This window comes from Oreochromis niloticus, linkage group LG4 (genome assembly GCF_001858045.2).
Source record: "Oreochromis niloticus isolate F11D_XX linkage group LG4, O_niloticus_UMD_NMBU, whole genome shotgun sequence".
NCBI classification, from domain to species: Eukaryota; Metazoa; Chordata; class Actinopteri; order Cichliformes; family Cichlidae; genus Oreochromis; species Oreochromis niloticus.
Window position 1 is genome coordinate 16417397 of NC_031969.2, and position 18698 is coordinate 16436094.

An 18698-nucleotide genomic window follows, 5' to 3' on the forward strand; every position below is an offset into this window, starting at 1 on the left:
AAAGACCACATTTTTCATGTTTCCTAAATGAGCAACATCTGCTTTAGCCATGGGCTGATTATTCAAATAAGGCGGCGTATCCGTGCTTTTTTGTTTTAGTTAATTTTGTCAAACCTTGATTTATGCGCTTTTACAACAAAACAATAAACTTTGACATGCCTGCAGGAGTTTGCCTTCCGTCGCACTGGGTTTAATCTCACGGGGTCAACTTTTTTGCCTCTGCTTCTCCAGATCGGTTCATTCTTCATGATCAACCTGTGCCTAGTGGTTATCGCCACCCAGTTCTCAGAGACCAAACAGCGGGAGCACCAGCTGATGCAGGAGCAAAGGGCGCAGTGCCTGTCCTCCTCCACCTTGGCCAGCATGGCTGAGCCTGGAGACTGCTACGAAGAGATCTTCCAGCTGGTCTGCCATGTCCTCCGCAAGGCTAAGAGGAGATCGGCAGCTCTCTATTACACGCTGAGGGGCAAGCCCCCGCCGGCTGGTGGAGGCAGGGGTAACAGGCGGGGTGGAGGCAATGTGAACGGAGAACGGCATCATTTGAGGCATCCGAGATGTGAGTAGGAGGGTTTCAGAAAATAACAATGAGAATATTCTTATTTATGTAACATTTGGCAGTTCTATTTCAGATAAGATGTACAATTACATAAGAGCAAGAGCTGAATTTGAGGTTTTTCAAAACATGATGACGGCCCGATTGGATCGTGCATTTCTTAGATAATAAATCTCACAGTCCTGCTAGTGCATACCTGATCTTGGGTCATTTTTTAAAAATATTCTAAATCTTTTGTATACTTGGTTAAAAAAACCCAAAAAAGTTCTGTATTTGAGACTGTATCCACATCTTTTATTTCCCCTGTCACTCTGTTTCTGCTGTTTCTGTAGCGTTCCACTGCCCCCACCAAAACAAGCAAGACCACGACTCTCAGCCACTAGCCAATTCCATCAGTCTGTCCGTCCCTCAAAATCCCGAGGACTGCCCTATATGTGCGTTATCGTTGAAGGAGGGGGTGAGGGCTGTGGGAGATTCCGCCAATGGCGAGGAAAATGAAGAGGATGCGGTTAAGGAGACGAGCAAAGAGGAGAACCACTTGGAGGAGAGGGGAGATGGAGAGAGGAAGCGGAAAAGGACGTGCTTTGGACATTGTAAGGACCTCTGGAACGGTATGAGGAGGAAGCTTTGGGGCATTGTGGAGAGCAAGTACTTCAGCAGGGGCATTATGATTGCTATTCTCATTAACACCATCAGTATGGGCATCGAGCATCACAACCAGGTAAGATCAGCTTCGATTAAGAGACCTCCCTCATCTTCACCTCATTCAAGTTCATGCGGCACTTCCACCTTTCACGTCAGTTCATATCAGGTCATGAAAAAAATCCACACTGAGTGGTGAGAGGTTTTTGTTTGTTTGTTTTAGATTTTTACCCATCTTCTGTTTTAAGGTCTCTCTTTTTATTATGAACCTCGCCATTACTTATTTCTGAACCGATTCCAAAAGCCAAAGAGAGTGACTGTTTTGGAGCGTTGCCTAGAGGGTTTGAGAGTGACAGTATCAATACAGTGTGTTACCGTAATCATTTCTCCCACCCCAGCAAATCAGCAGAAAGAAACAGCGTTACGGCAGATGACATTCAGGGCGACGAGTGCGGGACTGGAGGAGCATCAGTGCCTAACAGTTTCATGATCGAGGTGTAAACATTTAGCCTAGCGGTAGACATAACCGAGCTGGCTTTTAACATGGGCCAAGCCTCCTCAGAGGCAGACAAGGCAGGTGTCTGAAAGCGAGAGTGAGAGAAGCCTGCCAAGAATACGCACGCACACATGAACACAAATAGTTGCACACGCAAACACACAATGCAGATCCTTTTTTTTTTTTTGCAAACCATGTGCAGGCGCATAAACAAAATATCTTTTTATATTCTTGTGCATGCACCAACAGAAACACATGGACTCACAAGCTGTTACATAAGACAGCTTTTTTTCCTTTTGCTCCATTCTCTCTCCCATTCTGTTTTCTGTCTGTCTTTCATGCTCCCTCCCTTGCTAATTTTACTTCCACCTCTCTCCCCTTATTCTCCCCACAAATCCCTCTGTGCACCTTTCCTTTGCACTTTCCCCCACTTGTTCCTTTGTTCCTTGCTGTCTCCCTTCCTTCCATCCTTCCCGCCTTACCCCGAGCGTCTCATCTACTCACCTACTCTTTTTTACCTCCCTCAGTTTCATCCTCCGTCTCCCCGCTTCTCCCTCTCTCATCCGCCCACGCACTCTTTGACAGCGTACAGGGTAGTTGCGCTCTCTCTCTCTCTCTTTCTCTCCCTCATCTCTGAAGACTCTAAAAATAAACGAGGGTTGTGCGGGGGAAAAGAAGAGGAGGAGACAAGCGAGAGAGGAAGTGTGAGGCAGATGCCGGTTACACAGCAGTTTTCAGCTCTATTCCCCGTGCAATTCTGTGCACGCGTGTGAGTGCACGCACTTCAGAGCGGGCACGTATGCAGGGACCCACACGCGTTTGCATGCACACACTCGCAGACGCCTCGTCTGCCTTGTCTTTTGAGTCTTTCTCCCTCTGCAAGACTGACAGGAGCACTTGCACAGGTGTGTGCGCTGGCTTTGCGGTGCAGAAGTCTTAACTTCAGTGTTTTCTTCTTAAACACGAACTCTGAAGCCCAAAACATGACTAACCACACAGCTGCTGTACCACAGCACCACAGTGGCTTAGGTTAAAGGTTTGTATTTACAGTCTGATTTCAAATTAATCCTTCTGGATAGGTGTCACATGTGACAGCGGACGATTTTTGTGCTCATATATTTAAGTTTGACTAATAATTATTACTAATTCATTAGTTTTCAAAAGAAACCACACATACGCAGTCACACTTGAGGGCATTCATTCATATTCATGAAACAGTCATGCTGACTGAGGGCACATTTCAGGCGAGTAACAAGAGAGGACACTTGTCTCATGGGACAGATTTTCAGGGGACATATGCAGGGCAGGAACAGGCGAAAAAGTAACATGGGAGATCAAAGGTATGAGAGTATGAGGAGAAACGTTGCTAGGGAATGAAAGGTAATGGGGCAAGAAGAAGGGGGAGAAGGAAGGAGGAGGAGAAAGCAACAGGGAGGGAGTGATGATGGTATTTTGTCTGAGTTAAACTGTGGTGTCAAGGGCCGTGATGGTTCTGTCAATAGCAATAAATCTCATATCCTGTGTTTGCACTTAAGACTCGTGAGGGAGTTATGGGCGTAGGTCAAGGTTAGAGCAGCTGCTAAGGGATGCAACTTGTTTTTGGCGGGGTGTTTCCATCTATGTTCATTTATCCATATCATACTATTGCTGATCTGCAGCCTTTTTTTTTTACATGTTTCTTCGAATTTTAGATTGTACCATCATAACAGCCACCTTCAAGCTATGAAACTAACAAATCTTTTTGCAGGTCTTTTTTGCTCTTTCTTCTTCATCTCTGACGAAAAATCTTTCTCCCCTCCTCACCCGTCATGTCATCATCTACTTTCAAACAATGATTCCATTTTTTTTTTTTTTGGTTTTCCTCCCTCTCCCTCCCTCATTTTCCCTCTGATCGACAGGAGGATATTGATTGGGAAGAGATGTCTGCCTGATAATGAGACTCAGAAAAGAGAAAGAAAAAGGCGTGGAGAACTAGGGGTGTTGTAGAGATAGACTGGGAGACAAAGCGGATTAGGGGAGGGGAGGGCTGAGAGAGCGTGTGTTTCCCTGACATGGTTTGCTAACTTTGGCAGGGCGAGCTGGCTATTTCTCCACTGGCTTTTGAAACTAAAATTCACAGGGGGTATCGGAGAAAGCATCTGATCCATATCGCGCATAACACACATCCACTCACACACAAAGCATACTTGCATAAAGCCAGTCTGCGCATAGAAATGGAAATAAACTCGGAATTGACTGGCGCGCGGGGGTGTACGTGCATGTGGGCGTGTGTGTATGTGTGCAATATGTGTGGCGTGTTCATATATGTATGATGCGCTTTGGCAATTCCAGATAACAGGCTGTCCTATTCAGCCAGTGTTTGACACCGTGTGCTACACAGGCAATGCACACTCTCCATCCCTTTTCTCATTTCCTGTTTATTTTCCCCCTGATGTGAGTTTTCCTTTACAATTTCACATAAACAGCTGTGCCAGGAAACTGTTTGTTTTCCCACTTTTCTGCCTCTTCTCTTGATCTCTGACTGTTGCCTCTCTCAGATAAGATGTATGTGTTAATCTTATGTGCCAGGTAAGGGTAAATTCTCTCTTCAAGTGACTGACAGTTTGACTGGCAGCTTTTTCAGAGCAAGCAGAGAAAAGTAATACGAGCGCACTTGTTTTGTTTGGCAGCGGCTCCTGTATCTATTGTTACAGCAGCTGTGATTGAAAAGCACTGGTTTAATATTAACTGTTTTTATCTCTTTGTGTGTATTTGGCACTGCTCTGTTTTTAACTTCAAATACTTGCAGTGCTTGAGCTCCTGTAACCTCTTCACTTCTCGTCATTGGTTTGTGTCAGTCTGACCTTATTTCCACTGATGAGGCACTGGTGCTTGTGCACATCATGTAGTATTCCAGAGTTGAAATTTAGGGTAAAAAATAATGGTACATTTTTTGTAACAGCCCTCAAATAGCATGAGAAATCAGTGACTCCAATGTTGGGTCCAGCTTTTTTAAGGTTTATGGTGCAACAAAAGAGGAAGCGGTGTATATCCACCTCCAAAGCTCACCCTTCTGATTTTGTTTTGATGTTTCCACCAAGCCTGAGGAGCTGACCAATGTCCTGGAGATCTGTAACATCGTCTTCACCAGCATGTTCACGCTGGAGATGATCCTGAAGCTCACTGCCTTTGGCTTCTTTGAATACTTGAGGAACCCGTATAACATCTTTGATGGCATCATCGTCATCATCAGGTGTGTGATATGCGTGGCTGATTGAGAATACTGTATGTTCCTTATCACCCTAGTATGGATTATGTATGCTTACAGAATGAGAATTTTCTGCCTTGATGTGTGTAATATTAAATGTTGTTTTTTAAAGACTAACTTAGCCTCTTATCTAATCTTTTCTTATCTATTTCCCCTCATTTCTCTTGACTCTTATTAATTTTGGTCTTCCTTTCCCCATATTTCTTTTGAAATGACCACATACATTTTTACAAATTTCACCACATCTTTGCCATCCTCATTTTACCCCTGCTTTTTAAACACATGTGCACTCGCCCCAGTGTGTGTGAGATCATTGGCCAGGCAGACGGTGGTCTGTCGGTGCTGAGGACATTCAGGCTTTTGAGGGTCATTAAGCTGGTGAGATTCATGCCTGCGCTGAGGCGGCAGCTTGTGGTTCTGATGAAGACGATGGACAATGTGGCCACCTTCTGCATGCTGCTTATGCTGTTTATCTTCATCTTCAGGTAACTCTTGAGCATGTATGTATGTATAGTGTGGCTTGGAGAACAGCAGTTAACAAGGTGATAAAAGGAACATGTGGAATACAGAGGGTGTGATGTGTGCATAAATGTTTCAATGCTTCTGTGTGTATGAATATAAAATATGTGTCCATATACAACCATGTGAAAAAGGAAGTTTTCATAGGATTCTGTGAAACGTTCTGTGGAAAGCTAAGTACTAATCAAATGCACATGATTGATGCGCCATCAGTGTGAGCACCTTTATGCAAACAGGAGCTTTGGCAGTTTGCAGATCTGGAGCATTCAGATGTGTGTTAACACAAACACACAGTCTTCCCACGATATTTACCCCAAGGTCAGGCCGTGCAATGCTCAGCAAAACTGTAAAAGTTCATGACAGTACAATTAGAAAAAGACTGAACCTGTATGGCTTGTTGGGAAGCCATACTCGGAAGCTGCATTTGAACAAACCGCAAAACTTCTGGAACAATGTCCTTTGGAACAAAGGGGAGAAACCAAAGGTTGGAAATAATCAAACACAGCATAGCAGCACAAACACCTCACACCAACCATCAGGCACGGGAGTGGAGGGGTGATGATTTGGGATTATTTTGTAGACACAGGACCTGGGCTCCTTGCAGTGTTCACATCTATAGTTGTCTCACATCTAGAGCTTGGCCAAAATTCAAGCATCAGGACAAGAAGCAAATCTGCAAGATTGTGGAAAAGAATCAAGGAGTTACAGTGGCCCAATCAAAGTCCAGACCTCAAACTTACTGGCAAGGCCTTAAGAGAGCTGTGCATAAACAAATGCCCACAACTCTCAATGAACTGAGCAACATTCAAAAAAGGAGTGAGATACTGATGAAGTCACACTAAAAATGATTTTTTTTTCAAGTTTTACTTATTTATTTTAAGTTATTGCTGCTAATGGTTGTTCTACAAGTTACTGAATCATTGTGTGTACACAGGTTTTCACAGAACTACACACTGTCCTATGAAAACATTGCTTTTGACAGTTAATTCAATTCAGTTATATATATATATAAAAACAGTTGCCTCAAGGTGCTCCCATTGTAAGGTAAAGACCCCATAATATTAGAAAGAAAATCCCAATCATTAGATGATCCCCTGTGAGCAAGCACTTGGCGAGAGTGGGAAGAAAAGAAATCTCCCTTCTGACAGGAAGAAAGCTCAGGGAGGGGCAGTGATCTGCTATTAGTGAGTGAGGGGGAAGAGAAGAGAAAAAAGACGAGTGCAGGAGAGTACCGCAGTACACAGGATAGTTTGATAGCATAAAACAAATCATTGGGTTGACAGTTTGAAATAAAAGCCCTCTTGGAATAGTAGGAGATTAACATAAAAGCACTTGTTGGTGCAGGCAGCTCTAAATAAAGACTGGAACACAGTTTGTACAAAACAATAGTATTGACCCTCGAATGCCAAGTGCATCATTATACCTGAATTTTTGAGACTGCTGCATCATCAGCAGGATTTATTTCTTATTTCCTGAAAAATCTAAATAAATAAATTATACACTACACTTTTAAGCAACACTGTAAACTGCTCAAAAATCCCAGATGTTGCAAAAGTGATACAAATTTAAACTTTTATATGTTTTTTAAATGTGTCAGAAGGTTCAATCAACACTCCAGTTTTTTTTTTTAAGTTAATTTTCTGGCAATTATTTCATGCATCAGTCTTTCTAGGGTTAATTTATAACAATGCAGTTCCGCAGCATTTGCGCCTACACATGTTTCAGCTACATCAAGGTTATTCTTTTTGGACCTTGTGTCCCTTTCCAACTTTTCTTCTGCCACAAAGGTAATGAGAATTATTCCTCTAAACATTTGAGTCTCTATTACACCAGACAGATAGGTCTCTGGCCAAAGAACAGTGACAAAGGTAAACTGTATTGTATTAAGTTGTCATATCCAAGTTCCAGTGCAGCATATTAATAAGATGGTTTAATTTAAATTTGGACAGTTTTCAAATTGCCTGTAAATTACCGTTAGCAACGCTTTCCTGGTACCAATCATTCCAGTAGGTCAACTGTAAAATCTCAGCCACAGAAAGGGTGAATTACACTAATACTTAATTTAATTACTTACTCAGGTATATGGATCACTTAAACATTCATTCTACCTTCATATTACACCTAAGAAAATATTATGATGTACCTGCTGATGACTTTAAAATAATTGAAAAATGATGTGTTAACAGGAGAATTTATCATAACTGGCACCAGTCACTTTGACATTGATAGATGAGTTACATGCTGCTGCATAATGATGTTATGCTTGTATACTGATTGTTACCCAATCCTACGTTTGTGTGTATGCATACCTGCCAGCCAGCTTCTTTATCTCTCTAGTGAAGCATGAGTGTGAGAACAGATGACATCTGAGCTTTTAGTCAGCTAATGATATCCTGAGCCACTGGCATTTGGCCCATACTTCTAATTACTATAGCCATTAGTGACCAGTTAAATCACAGAGCTACAGAGACTTTAACCTTAAAATCAAATGTCTTCATAATTCCTCTAAACAGCACTTATATTAATGGCATTGTCTGGATTTCATATTCTTGTTACAACATCCAGTTTAACAAGATAATTGCATTCTCACTCTGCGATAGGATTTGTGACTGAAATAAGTAATTACAGGACAAAACCCTTGTTTGTGTTGCAGCATCTTGGGGATGCACATATTTGGCTGTAAGTTTAGCTTGAAGACAGAAGCGGGGGACACTGTGCCTGACAGGAAGAACTTTGACTCTTTGCTTTGGGCTATTGTCACCGTTTTTCAGGTAAGAATAGTTCAGACACACAAACGCGGCATTAATAGGTGCGCTTATGACTGCACGTACACGTTTTTGTGTAGGTGAGTGTCTGTGCGTGTTTTTGTGTGTCCCCTGTTTCACTCTGTGAATATGTTTGCTGCAGATTCTCACCCAGGAGGACTGGAATATGGTGCTGTACAATGGCATGGCGTCCACCTCTCCCTGCGCCGCTCTCTACTTTGTAGCTCTTATGACGTTTGGAAACTACGTGCTCTTCAATTTGCTCGTGGCCATCTTGGTTGAGGGTTTTCAAGCAGAGGTAAGACACCTGGATTTAGGGGAGTAGGCAGCATGGAGACGAGAGAAAATGACCAAGCAGATTAGCCAAATCAATAGAAAATAACTGGCTTTTTGCTTTTTGGGATTCATCATGTGTTTTTAGGCTGTCTTTTAGTGTTTTTTAGATCTGTTCGCCAACTTTTGCAGCCTTCACAGTGGCTCAAACAAAGAATAAGGAGCTACCTTGGTTAAACAGCCAGCTATTTTTTTATTATTATTATTATTCATTCTTGCTGAAGCTACTTCTTCTGTTTGACCTCCAACCAAAGCATAGCAAATCTTCTGTTGTTGGCTGCACAAGTGAACACAAGAGTGTGTACGCACTTCCTGTGTCTGAGGAACTAAGGACCCAGTGGATTACTTTAATAGCAATGTCCACACAACAGTAGGAAATACATCATTAATTTGCTGCATAATGAATGTAATGTAACCGCTTTCTTTATCTCTAATTGTCGGTGCTCACGCGTATTTTAATTGAGCCAAATTCCAGATAAAATAGTCCTCACTGAAAGGTTTGAGACAACGGGACGAATATGAAATAATTATACAAACATTGGCCTTTGAGAATAACAGAAACAAGCTGTCACTTTAAGCCAGGGGTGTCAAACATAAGGCCTGGGGGCCAGAGTCGGCCCATCTGGACCACTAGATGGCTTTAGAAAATGTGAAGGAGGGCACAAACTTGGAACTTTTAACTGTAATTTTGCAGGTTTTACAGCTTTTCCTGCTTATAAAGACCTCCCCCATGGCTATTCATACTCCCCAAAAGTAGTTAAGTTATGGAGTTCTGTATTTTGCACATTTACTTTTAAGGCCAAAGAGTCATGCTGACAGATCTCTTTCATTTACTTTCTTTATCATGTAGAAAAAGTCCTCTGCACCCCTAAAAATGCAGATTTTATAAGAGTGAGGTCATCTAACACAATCCACATCCACATAAGTTAACGTGAACTGCAGGGTTTTCACCCATGTAGGAATGCTAAACGTCCACAAACTGCAATCACTGACTCGTGTCACAGTTAGAGCGGAGAAGTAAACATCAGTGTTTCAGAGCTAGATCTGACAAGTGAGCGCTAACCAACAGCCCTGGGAGGAAATGTGTCTTAGATAATTGGGTAATAAAGAAAGAACTGAAAATTAGGAATGTGTAAGCTTGTAATTGTTAGCTTGTAATTGCTCATTATTTCTTTTCTTTCTTTCTTTTTTTTACACGCTCTTTGCTTCGTTGTTTGTTTCTTCTCTCTCTCTGATTCGCCCATTTATTTTCTCTCACTGTCCCCAAAAACAGGGTGATGCAAATCGCTCCTACTCAGACGATGACAGGTCTTCCTGCAATTTCGATGACAGTGACAAACAGAAAGACTCCCTGCACCTATCAGGTGAATGCTACCTCCCACAGCTTCACTGCATATTTTTGTTTACAGACAAATTTTTTTCTCATCTCTAGAATTTTATTGCCATTTCTCCCCAATACTTACAGATTTGCAAATATAACAGTTTTTGAAAAATTCTCGTTATTATCCAGCATCAACTCTGCAACACTTAAATCTGTTTGCTTGAGGGGCACCGTCATATTCAAGCTCTGTGGCGTCAGGTGATTTGTTGTGCCTCGGGCATCAAAAACTTGGTATGAGTTCCACAACAAACATACCTAAGCACCTTTTTTTTCCCCTTTTCCCAGTCTGGAATGTAAGCAGAGCAAACTTTAAATAATGCATGACTGATGCCATGCCTCTATCCACTTCTCTCCCCACATGTCCCCCGGCGTAACAAAAGCGAACTCACCAAGAACCACCATCCTGCAGCGGCGAGCAGCATTTAGCAGCGCATTAGCGAGTCCTCTGATGGCGTCTGATCACAATTCTCCCGACCTCAAATCTTGCCCATAAATGTCAGGGTACATGGAAGGGAAACACATTTGGAATGGCAATGTTTGCTGAGACCTATTCCATCAAAAGACACGTTTGAGAATGGACAAGCACTCTGAGATATCTCTCTGTTTCGCTATTACAAGTTCCTCCCTGGTCCTGTAAGGCAATTTAGTGTAAATGAAATCTTCCTCTTCCTCCTGGAGCTGACTGTAACATTGTTTTAAGACATTTATTGCGTACAGTGATGGAGAGTGTGGAGTTTTGTGCTTTCATGGCATCAACAAAGACAAGGCAAACAAAAGGAGGGAAGGGCTTATTTAGTCTTTTAGTTTTCCTTCTCACTCATCTGTCTTATTTCTCTTCTTCCCACCATTTAGCACTGTGTATTTTCTTTTTCCCTCTCCTCCTCCTCCTTCTTCTTCTTTCCTGCAGACCCAAAGATATGTACCCTGACTCCTAACGGGCACCTGGACATGTCCCCATTGCCTGCCGGTTTGTTTCCAGGAGAGAGGTTGACCTTTGCTCTCAGCTCCAGGAAGAATAGTGTCATTTCTCTTGGCAGAGCCAACCTGGAGCAGAGGGCTGTGGTAAGTTGATGGGACTGTACATAAAGAAGCTGAAAAAAAAGCAAACAAAGAGCATAGCTGCTACATCGTTAGCTCTTATGACATAAAATTTAATTGGTCGGTATAATTTAACAGCAGTATTAACAGTAGAGTCACAAACATAGATTTTCATCATATTTCAAGGTTTTACGCTGAAAATGTATGTGCTGGTTCTTATTCAGCGTTTTTCTGCCCTACCTGAGCACTCAAAGCACTTGCCTCATTCACCCATTCATACATTTTCTGTCTAAGCACGTTTCTATTTAAAATTCACACACATTCATACTTAGATGAATGCCTCTGAGAGCAACTTGGGGTCAGTATTTTTATCCAAGGATATTTAGGATATTAAGTCCAATGACTGAACCGCCAACCGTCCTATTAGCAGATGACCTGTTCTACCTCCTGAGCTACAGCTAGCGTAATTAAACGGAACTGTAATGAATAGCAAATTATTATAATAATGCATTATAAGAGTTGCACTGATATTATAATACTTCCAGATATCATATCAGTCTTTCTCTCTCAGTATCCAGGTCGAGGTTACCACAACTGGGGCCGTCCTCTGCCTCCCCAGCACCATGCCTTGTTGACTCGCCGCTCTAGCTGGAACAGCCTAGGAGGCTGGCCATGCTCCTCCTCATCCCCCTCTGCTAGTCCTGCCTTCACCCCGACTTCCTCAAGGCCCTTCTATGGCTACGGCTTGGGAGGTCTAGGAGGGGTGGTCGGAGGAAGCCTGCGAATCCGAGGTCCCCGTGCCTCCTCATCCCCACACCACCACCTGCATCATATCCAGCCGGACGAGGAGGAGTCTCTTCTCTCCCCACCTGCCGTCACTCCCCACTCCCTCCACCTTCCACATCCCATGCTCCCAGGTTCTTTTGGACCCAGGAGAGACCGGAGAGCTCTATCGCTAGAGCTGCCACACCTGCTCCAGGTGCCTGGACAAACTCACCCTCTGCAGCACCCCCTTCCCTCCATGACTCTTAATGCCAACCACAGAAAGAAGAGCCTCTCTGGAGGGATGATAATCAGCAGCGGTGGCAACTTCGGAGGGCTTCACCAAGACTGTAACGGGAAGACTCCACTGTCACAGCTCCTCCAGCCCCCGCCTAGACATCCAACCGAGCAGGCCGGAGGGTCCAATCCCCAGAGCCACCTGATGGCTGAGGTCTTCCCCCAGGTTAACGCACGGAGCAAGGACCGAGAGGACCTGGATGATGACATCGACTATGTAGGCTACTATTGTGTGCATGTGCGGTCAAGGAAATTAGACACAGATGCATGAGGAAATATTCCGCAGATGCAGATAAGCAGCTCTAAGACGCACTATGTAAGAGCATTTAGAGAGAACAAAGAAACGCAATCTAGGTTTGTAATACACAACAACCAAACCATTAGCTTTTATGTTCAAGTATAAGGCTTTACACGTGCAATAATCTCCCGCTCTCTTGTGTAGGATTTCCAACTATTTTGTGCAAAGCCCGCACTCCCTATCACCTGGGCCTCATGGGAGCCTCATTGTTTTCATTATAAACAAGTCTGTGTATGAGGGAAACAAGGTTAATTAGAAAGGACTATTTAGACAGCGGGGGAAAGAGCTATACAGATGGTAATGTTGGAAGATGCTCCGAGCTGTTGCCATAGAAGTGTTTCACTTTGGTAAATAATTTAATTATGGAATCTAAACAGACGGTTTCGCTCTGCCGTTCTGTGTGTGCGTGTGCATGTGTGTGTGTGCCATGATCTGCACTGATATGCGTGTTTGTTGCAGAGCTTGTGCTTCCGCATCCAGAAGATGTTAGAAGCGTACAGACCAGACTGGTGTGAGACCAGAGAAGACTGGTCCGTCTTCCTTTTCTCCCCGCAGAACAAGTAAGCCTCGCCTTTATCCGAAGCCTTTACCGACGCTGTGCTCAAGTCTTCCAAACGTACGAACGGATTGCCCAGTTCTGTTTCACAGCTCATCAATGTGAAGGACAGTTTCAAGTTCCTGCGACAGAACCTCTGCATTAGAGCACTGATCGCCACCTTACAAATAGCAAAGCGATCTCCTCTGAACCCTCCCCTTTAGTCAGAGAGCAAGAGGGGAGGCATAAATTTAATACTGTAGGCAGTTCGTTAAATTATGCATTAACTTGTAGTGATGCCATGTTACAATCTGAGAGGAAGGGTTTGACTAGGCACAGTTGAGTATTTTAATAAAAGCCATTTAAACGTGTCCATGTGTGTCCCCGAACAGTTTGGAATAAAGTCGATCTCGCTCTCTCTCGTAGTCAATTCATTTTCATATTCATTCCATTTCTTTTCATCCATCCCTTATAAACACTGCAGCGGAGACGTTTAATTGCTTTTTGGCAGTGCACAGCGTCACATGCTAAGTTTTTGAAATGCATATTCAGTATTTATACGTCCCATCTCTTTCTGCCCCCCTCCCCACCACACACACACACACACACACACACACAATTCTCTCTCTTACTCCGTTTGTTTCTCTCTTATCTCTCTATTCTGTTCCCCCTGCAGAGAACTGTACTCAGGAGTCTGGTGCTTCTGAGAGTGTTGTTAATGTAATTTGTTTTGAATTAGGAGAGATGTAAACAGGGGCTGAATGAAGCTATTTACTCACCAAGATGTTAGGGAGCTCCCATGCACATTCAGGGAACTTGGCTCTCATTCCGATTGGATGGAAGGGGTTTTAAAAGTGCGTCTGGGCAGACTGAGGCCTTTCATTGTTCCCTTCAGTTTAACTGTTTTGTTTTTTCTCTTCTTCCCTGCTCTCTTCTTCCAGGTTCAGACAGATATGCCAATCTATCATTGCTCATAAGCTGTTTGACTACGTAGTACTGGCCTTTATCTTCTCCAACTGCATCACAGTGGCTCTGGAAAGGCCCAAGATACTACAGGGCAGCTTGGTAAATCTATCTAAAATGTTTGTTTGCACGCGTGTGTTTGAAACTCCAGCTCCTTTCTGCAGTTTCTGTGCGGTAGCTGTTTGTATTCTCTGAGGATGAATTCACTTTTATGATCTATAAGGTGCAGTAAGTGCTGTTTTTACTACTCCTAATTGGCCCATCTTCACTTTCTGACTGTCAACCCTCTCTCCCGCTCTCTCCCCCCGCTCCTATTTCTGTCCAGGAAAGAGTGTTTCTTACCATCTCCAACTACATCTTTACTGCCATCTTTGTGGGCGAGATGACACTCAAGGTAACGTTTTACAACCTGTCTCTCTATTACTGCCAATGCAGGCGGCGCAGAGGCGTCGTTTCTGTGTGTTTCCTCCCATGTGTTCAGGGTTGTCTCTCGCTCTGAATTGCCTTTGCCTTAGTGACCCACGGCCCATCCTCTTCTCCTCCCTCCTTTCTCAGTAATTCCCTCGTTCCTATGGAGAATAGAGCAATTAAGCAATGTCATTAATTAGGGACTAGTCTACTCCTATGGAAGCAGTCCATCTTCAGCACTCCCCCACACTCTGTCCCTCCTCCAGTCCACTTCTATATTAAGTGGTCCTTTTTTTAAGTCTGTTTTTTTCCACTTCCTGAGACTCCTTCTGTTCTCACCTATTTTTTTTTTCCCCGACTCTCAAATATTTTTGTTTCCCCATTCTTTCCCTCTTTAATTTTCTCTTCCTCCCTCCACCACAGAGTCTGTATTCTCTTAGAAAGGCTCTGGCACAAGTGGGCCATCAATTATGCACTCCCACAATCAATTATTAACCAACCACCGCACGTCGAGGAGCTACAGCCTTGTCAGCCCCCTGGCTGAGCCGTACATGTCTCCCTTCATGTCTCTGTCTGTCTGGACGTTTGTGTGGCTTACACATTGTGTGCCGGTGTGTGTTTGTTTGTGTAACATTAATCTCCCTATAGGACTCCACCATGTACTTTAACGATGGATACAAAATGCAGCTACATGAATGAACAACACCGCAGGGTTGGTCAGCATGTCTGAGGTTTCTTCAGATGCATTATTACATAATATATTCATTAATTTTGAAAGATTTCAAAGATATAAATTCACACAGAAACTGTTCACAGAGTAAATATCAGTCCTATTGCATAATTAGATAGCGAACTCTATAGCACACTCGTTATAAATTCATTTACACTTTTATTATTGAAGGCTGTTAACATTTTGGCATTCAGAGCTAAGACGTGTGCCAGGCACTGATCTTTCAGCCATCTTGATGTTTGCACACTAACCCCCACGGTCCCTCTGAAGCTTTAGCAAACACTCAGCAAACGGCTTCAAATGTCAGTTGCAGATTTTTTGCCGAAGCAGACATAATGCTCCCACTGCTGCTTACCAAAACAGCATCCATCTGTGATTATGTGTTATACAGTGCCTGTACAATAACCACGCGTAACATTTAAACTCACAGACATGTAAAATCCCATCATATGCTAATATGATGTACACTAATATTTATTCACAAGTCAGTAATAAGGGCATTGGTCTTTTGGGTGTTATGCACTAGACTGGTGGATATTGCCAGTTTGTAATGTGGCGCTTCATGTCTGCTTTCTCATCTCCAGGTGGTTTCCATGGGTCTGTATATGGGGGAACAGGCTTATCTGCGGAGCAGCTGGAACATTCTGGATGGTTTCCTGGTTTTTGTGTCTTTGATTGACATTGTCGTGTCCATGGCGGGAGGGGCCAAGATCCTGGGTGTGCTCAGAGTGCTCAGGCTGCTCAGGACACTGCGTCCTCTCAGGTTGGCACCAAGCCGTGCATTTTTTTCTTTTTATTATCATTATGTTTTTATCGTATCTTTTTTTCCTGATCTCCTGAAAGTCAGGCATGATCATCATCATGTTTCCTGTCAATCTTTGCTGTGCATACAGTTTTTACAAAGCTGTGAAAATGTTGTTCGTTAATGTTTTAACTGAAAATTGCTAATTAGTAATGCTCTGACAGATGGATCCTAAATCCAGTGTAGGAGTATTTTGTCCCACAGATATGTTTTCTGCAGTGTTTTGATCTTCTGTCAGTTGAAGAGGACATCGGGTCTTGTTTGATCACACAACGCTGCGATGTAGCGATATTGTTTCCATGTTTGTGTGGATTTGAGGTAAAGATGAAGGAAACATGTCTAAACACTAAAACATACTTTAAACAAATAGTTTCTCAAAATCAAGCTTTTTAAAAAAAAATCAGATTTCAGTTCCCGTCATTTTGAAAAGAAAGTTCATGTAGGTGTAGAGGTCTTGATGCACAGGACAAAAATGAATTGCAAGAACGGTTCAGTGCTTGTATCTGACAGTATTGTGGTTTAAAAAAGACCTCACACAGGACTTGAACGATGCATCAGAGCCTTCAGTTGATGTATGTTTTTCTTCATCCATTTATCCCTCTCCTTTCTTCAGAGTGATTAGCAGAGCCCCAGGCCTGAAACTGGTGGTGGAAACTCTCATCACCTCCCTCAAACCCATTGGCAACATTGTGCTCATCTGCTGCGCATTCTTCATCATCTTTGGTATCCTCGGGGTCCAGGTAGGAACAGTTGTCTTCAACTACTACTTCTTCCCTCACTGCACAACATTTTCAGCTGGTGCGAGGTTTTATCAGCTTATTATTTTACGCTTTAAGCCCCTTGGAGAGGTCCAATCTCTCTAAGGTGTATTTCTCTGTTTTATATATAAGTAGAGAGCTCCAAATCTTGGTTTCTTTGTCCTTGAACTGACAGCTCTTTAAAGGCAAGTTCTTTTACTGCTTGGGTCCTGATGTCAAAAACATCACCAACAAGTCTGACTGTCTGCAAGCCAACTATAAGTGGGTCCACCATAAGTACAACTTTGACAACCTGGGACAGGTGAGTACCACGTGTGGTCCCTGCACTTACATGTTTTACAGTACACAATAGAAAAGTGTGTAGTTGTCAGGGTGAGGTAAGGATAACAGTGTTTTTGTTCACATCCCTGTATTGTCTAGGCTCTGATGTCTCTGTTTGTACTCGCCTCCAAAGACGGCTGGGTCAATATCATGTACCACGGTTTGGACGCTGTGGGTGTGGACCAGCAGGTACCTGAATATGAGCTTTTATGATTTTTTGAGGAAACAACCTTTTATTTTTTTTAATCTCAGCAACTCTCTTTTTGTCTCTTTTCCCATCACAACATAATACTTCCACATCTGCAACCTCAGCCGATAACCAACAACAACCCGTGGATGTTGCTGTATTTCATCTCCTTCCTTCTCATCGTGAGCTTTTTTGTCCTCAACATGTTTGTTGGCGTGGTGGTGGAGAACTTCCACAAGTGCCGTCAACACCAGGAGGTGGAGGAAGCCAAGAGGCGTGAGGAGAAACGTCAGCGGCGCATGGAGAAAAAGAGGAGGAGTAAGACGGAAGTTAGACAGGAAATGGAGATCGAGAATAAAAAGGCTAAAAGCTAGAAGAGGATTTTTAAAAAGGCAGAATGCAAAAGTGGTTGAAGGGGAAAGAGCAGGGATTGAAAGGGAAGTCAGAAGCAGGCAGACATTTAGAAAGCAAAAATGGGTAAAATCAAATGGAAAACTATGACAATTACCATAAAATAACAAGACAGAGTAATACAATGCACAAAGGGCTTGAAAAGAAGAACTTTATTATCTCATTTTAGCTCTATTGTTATTATGACACATTGCGAGACCCATTTTCCTAAGCTGAGATCATCACTGATGAAAATTTGTGCTATAAAAACAGAGAGATGGAAATTGAGGCAGATTGATAATAAAAACATAAACGGCAAGTATTATGTTTTCTAACATTGCTCCAATTCCTCTTTTTTCTGATTTTACAGCGATCAAGCCACTTAAATTATGCTTTTTAAGGAACGTGTGATTACATAACCAGTTCTGTAACTTAAATCAAAGAGAGCTTAAAGTGAGGGTGACCTGAAAAGGTGCATCGCTAAATCACTTTGTTTCAGGCGCTGGATGACGTGAGAGCCTACACCAAGGCCGGGCAGATATAAACTGCAGAACAATAGATTATATTAGAAATGACACACCTGATTCCTCTAACAGTTGAGGAGCTGTGTAAGACATAAATAAAAACAGAGTGATTTGCAAATCTTATGAATTCATATTTTATTTAAAATAAAACACAGAAAACACCTGTTTAAACTCAGACGTTTTACTAATTCATGAAAAACATTAGTTCATTATGAATTAATGGTAGCAACATGTCTCAAAAAAGTTGGGACAACCAGTTACTTGAAAAGTAAGTTGTGCTCAAAAGAAACTGTTGGAGTGATTGTGTTAAAAGTTGTCACTGTTGTGTTTAAACCTTGCCTTTAACTGCAGGCACATTCTATGTAAGATTCTGGGTTTCTTATTTAGTAAGGAATGTTTGTCTGGGATCAGGCGAGGAGCTCGCAGCTCCAAGATCCTGATCCGACCGGCTTCCCTTGCAAGTTGAATGGACTGAGCTCTGATGCTCTTGCTTCGTTCATGGGGATAAGTCTCTGAACTAGCGGGGCCTGCGAGCTGCAGGAGCATTTTACAGCTAAACAGGTGAACTGACAGCAGGACTGGACTGGATATAAAAGACCATATTAGAGAGGAAGAGTTATTGAGTATTCAATATGCAAAAAAAACTGTATCTACAATTTATGGAATGGTTTCAGAATAATGCTTCTCAATATAAAGTTATGGAATATATCATTATATACAGCAGCGGTCCCCAACCCCCGGGCCTCGGA

General features: G+C 42.7%; 1 protein-coding gene across 2 annotated transcripts in view; it reads left to right on the forward strand.

The window, feature by feature from the left end:
* The window catches only part of cacna1ia (calcium voltage-gated channel subunit alpha1 Ia), a 168109-nt gene that overhangs the window by 134526 nt on the left and 14885 nt on the right, over positions 1–18698 (forward strand). For both annotated transcript variants that reach the window (XM_019357967.2, XM_019357968.2), the window contains exons 9-25: positions 232–556; positions 886–1274; positions 4772–4923; positions 5238–5423; positions 8111–8228; positions 8365–8520; positions 9829–9919; positions 10844–10998; positions 11546–12250; positions 12791–12891; positions 13808–13931; positions 14155–14223; positions 15552–15730; positions 16383–16509; positions 16703–16828; positions 16948–17037; positions 17161–17353. In XM_019357967.2, coding sequence (XP_019213512.1) covers positions 232–556; positions 886–1274; positions 4772–4923; positions 5238–5423; positions 8111–8228; positions 8365–8520; positions 9829–9919; positions 10844–10998; positions 11546–12250; positions 12791–12891; positions 13808–13931; positions 14155–14223; positions 15552–15730; positions 16383–16509; positions 16703–16828; positions 16948–17037; positions 17161–17353 — 3286 coding nt within the window. The remainder of the gene's footprint in view (positions 1–231; positions 557–885; positions 1275–4771; positions 4924–5237; positions 5424–8110; positions 8229–8364; positions 8521–9828; positions 9920–10843; positions 10999–11545; positions 12251–12790; positions 12892–13807; positions 13932–14154; positions 14224–15551; positions 15731–16382; positions 16510–16702; positions 16829–16947; positions 17038–17160; positions 17354–18698) is intronic.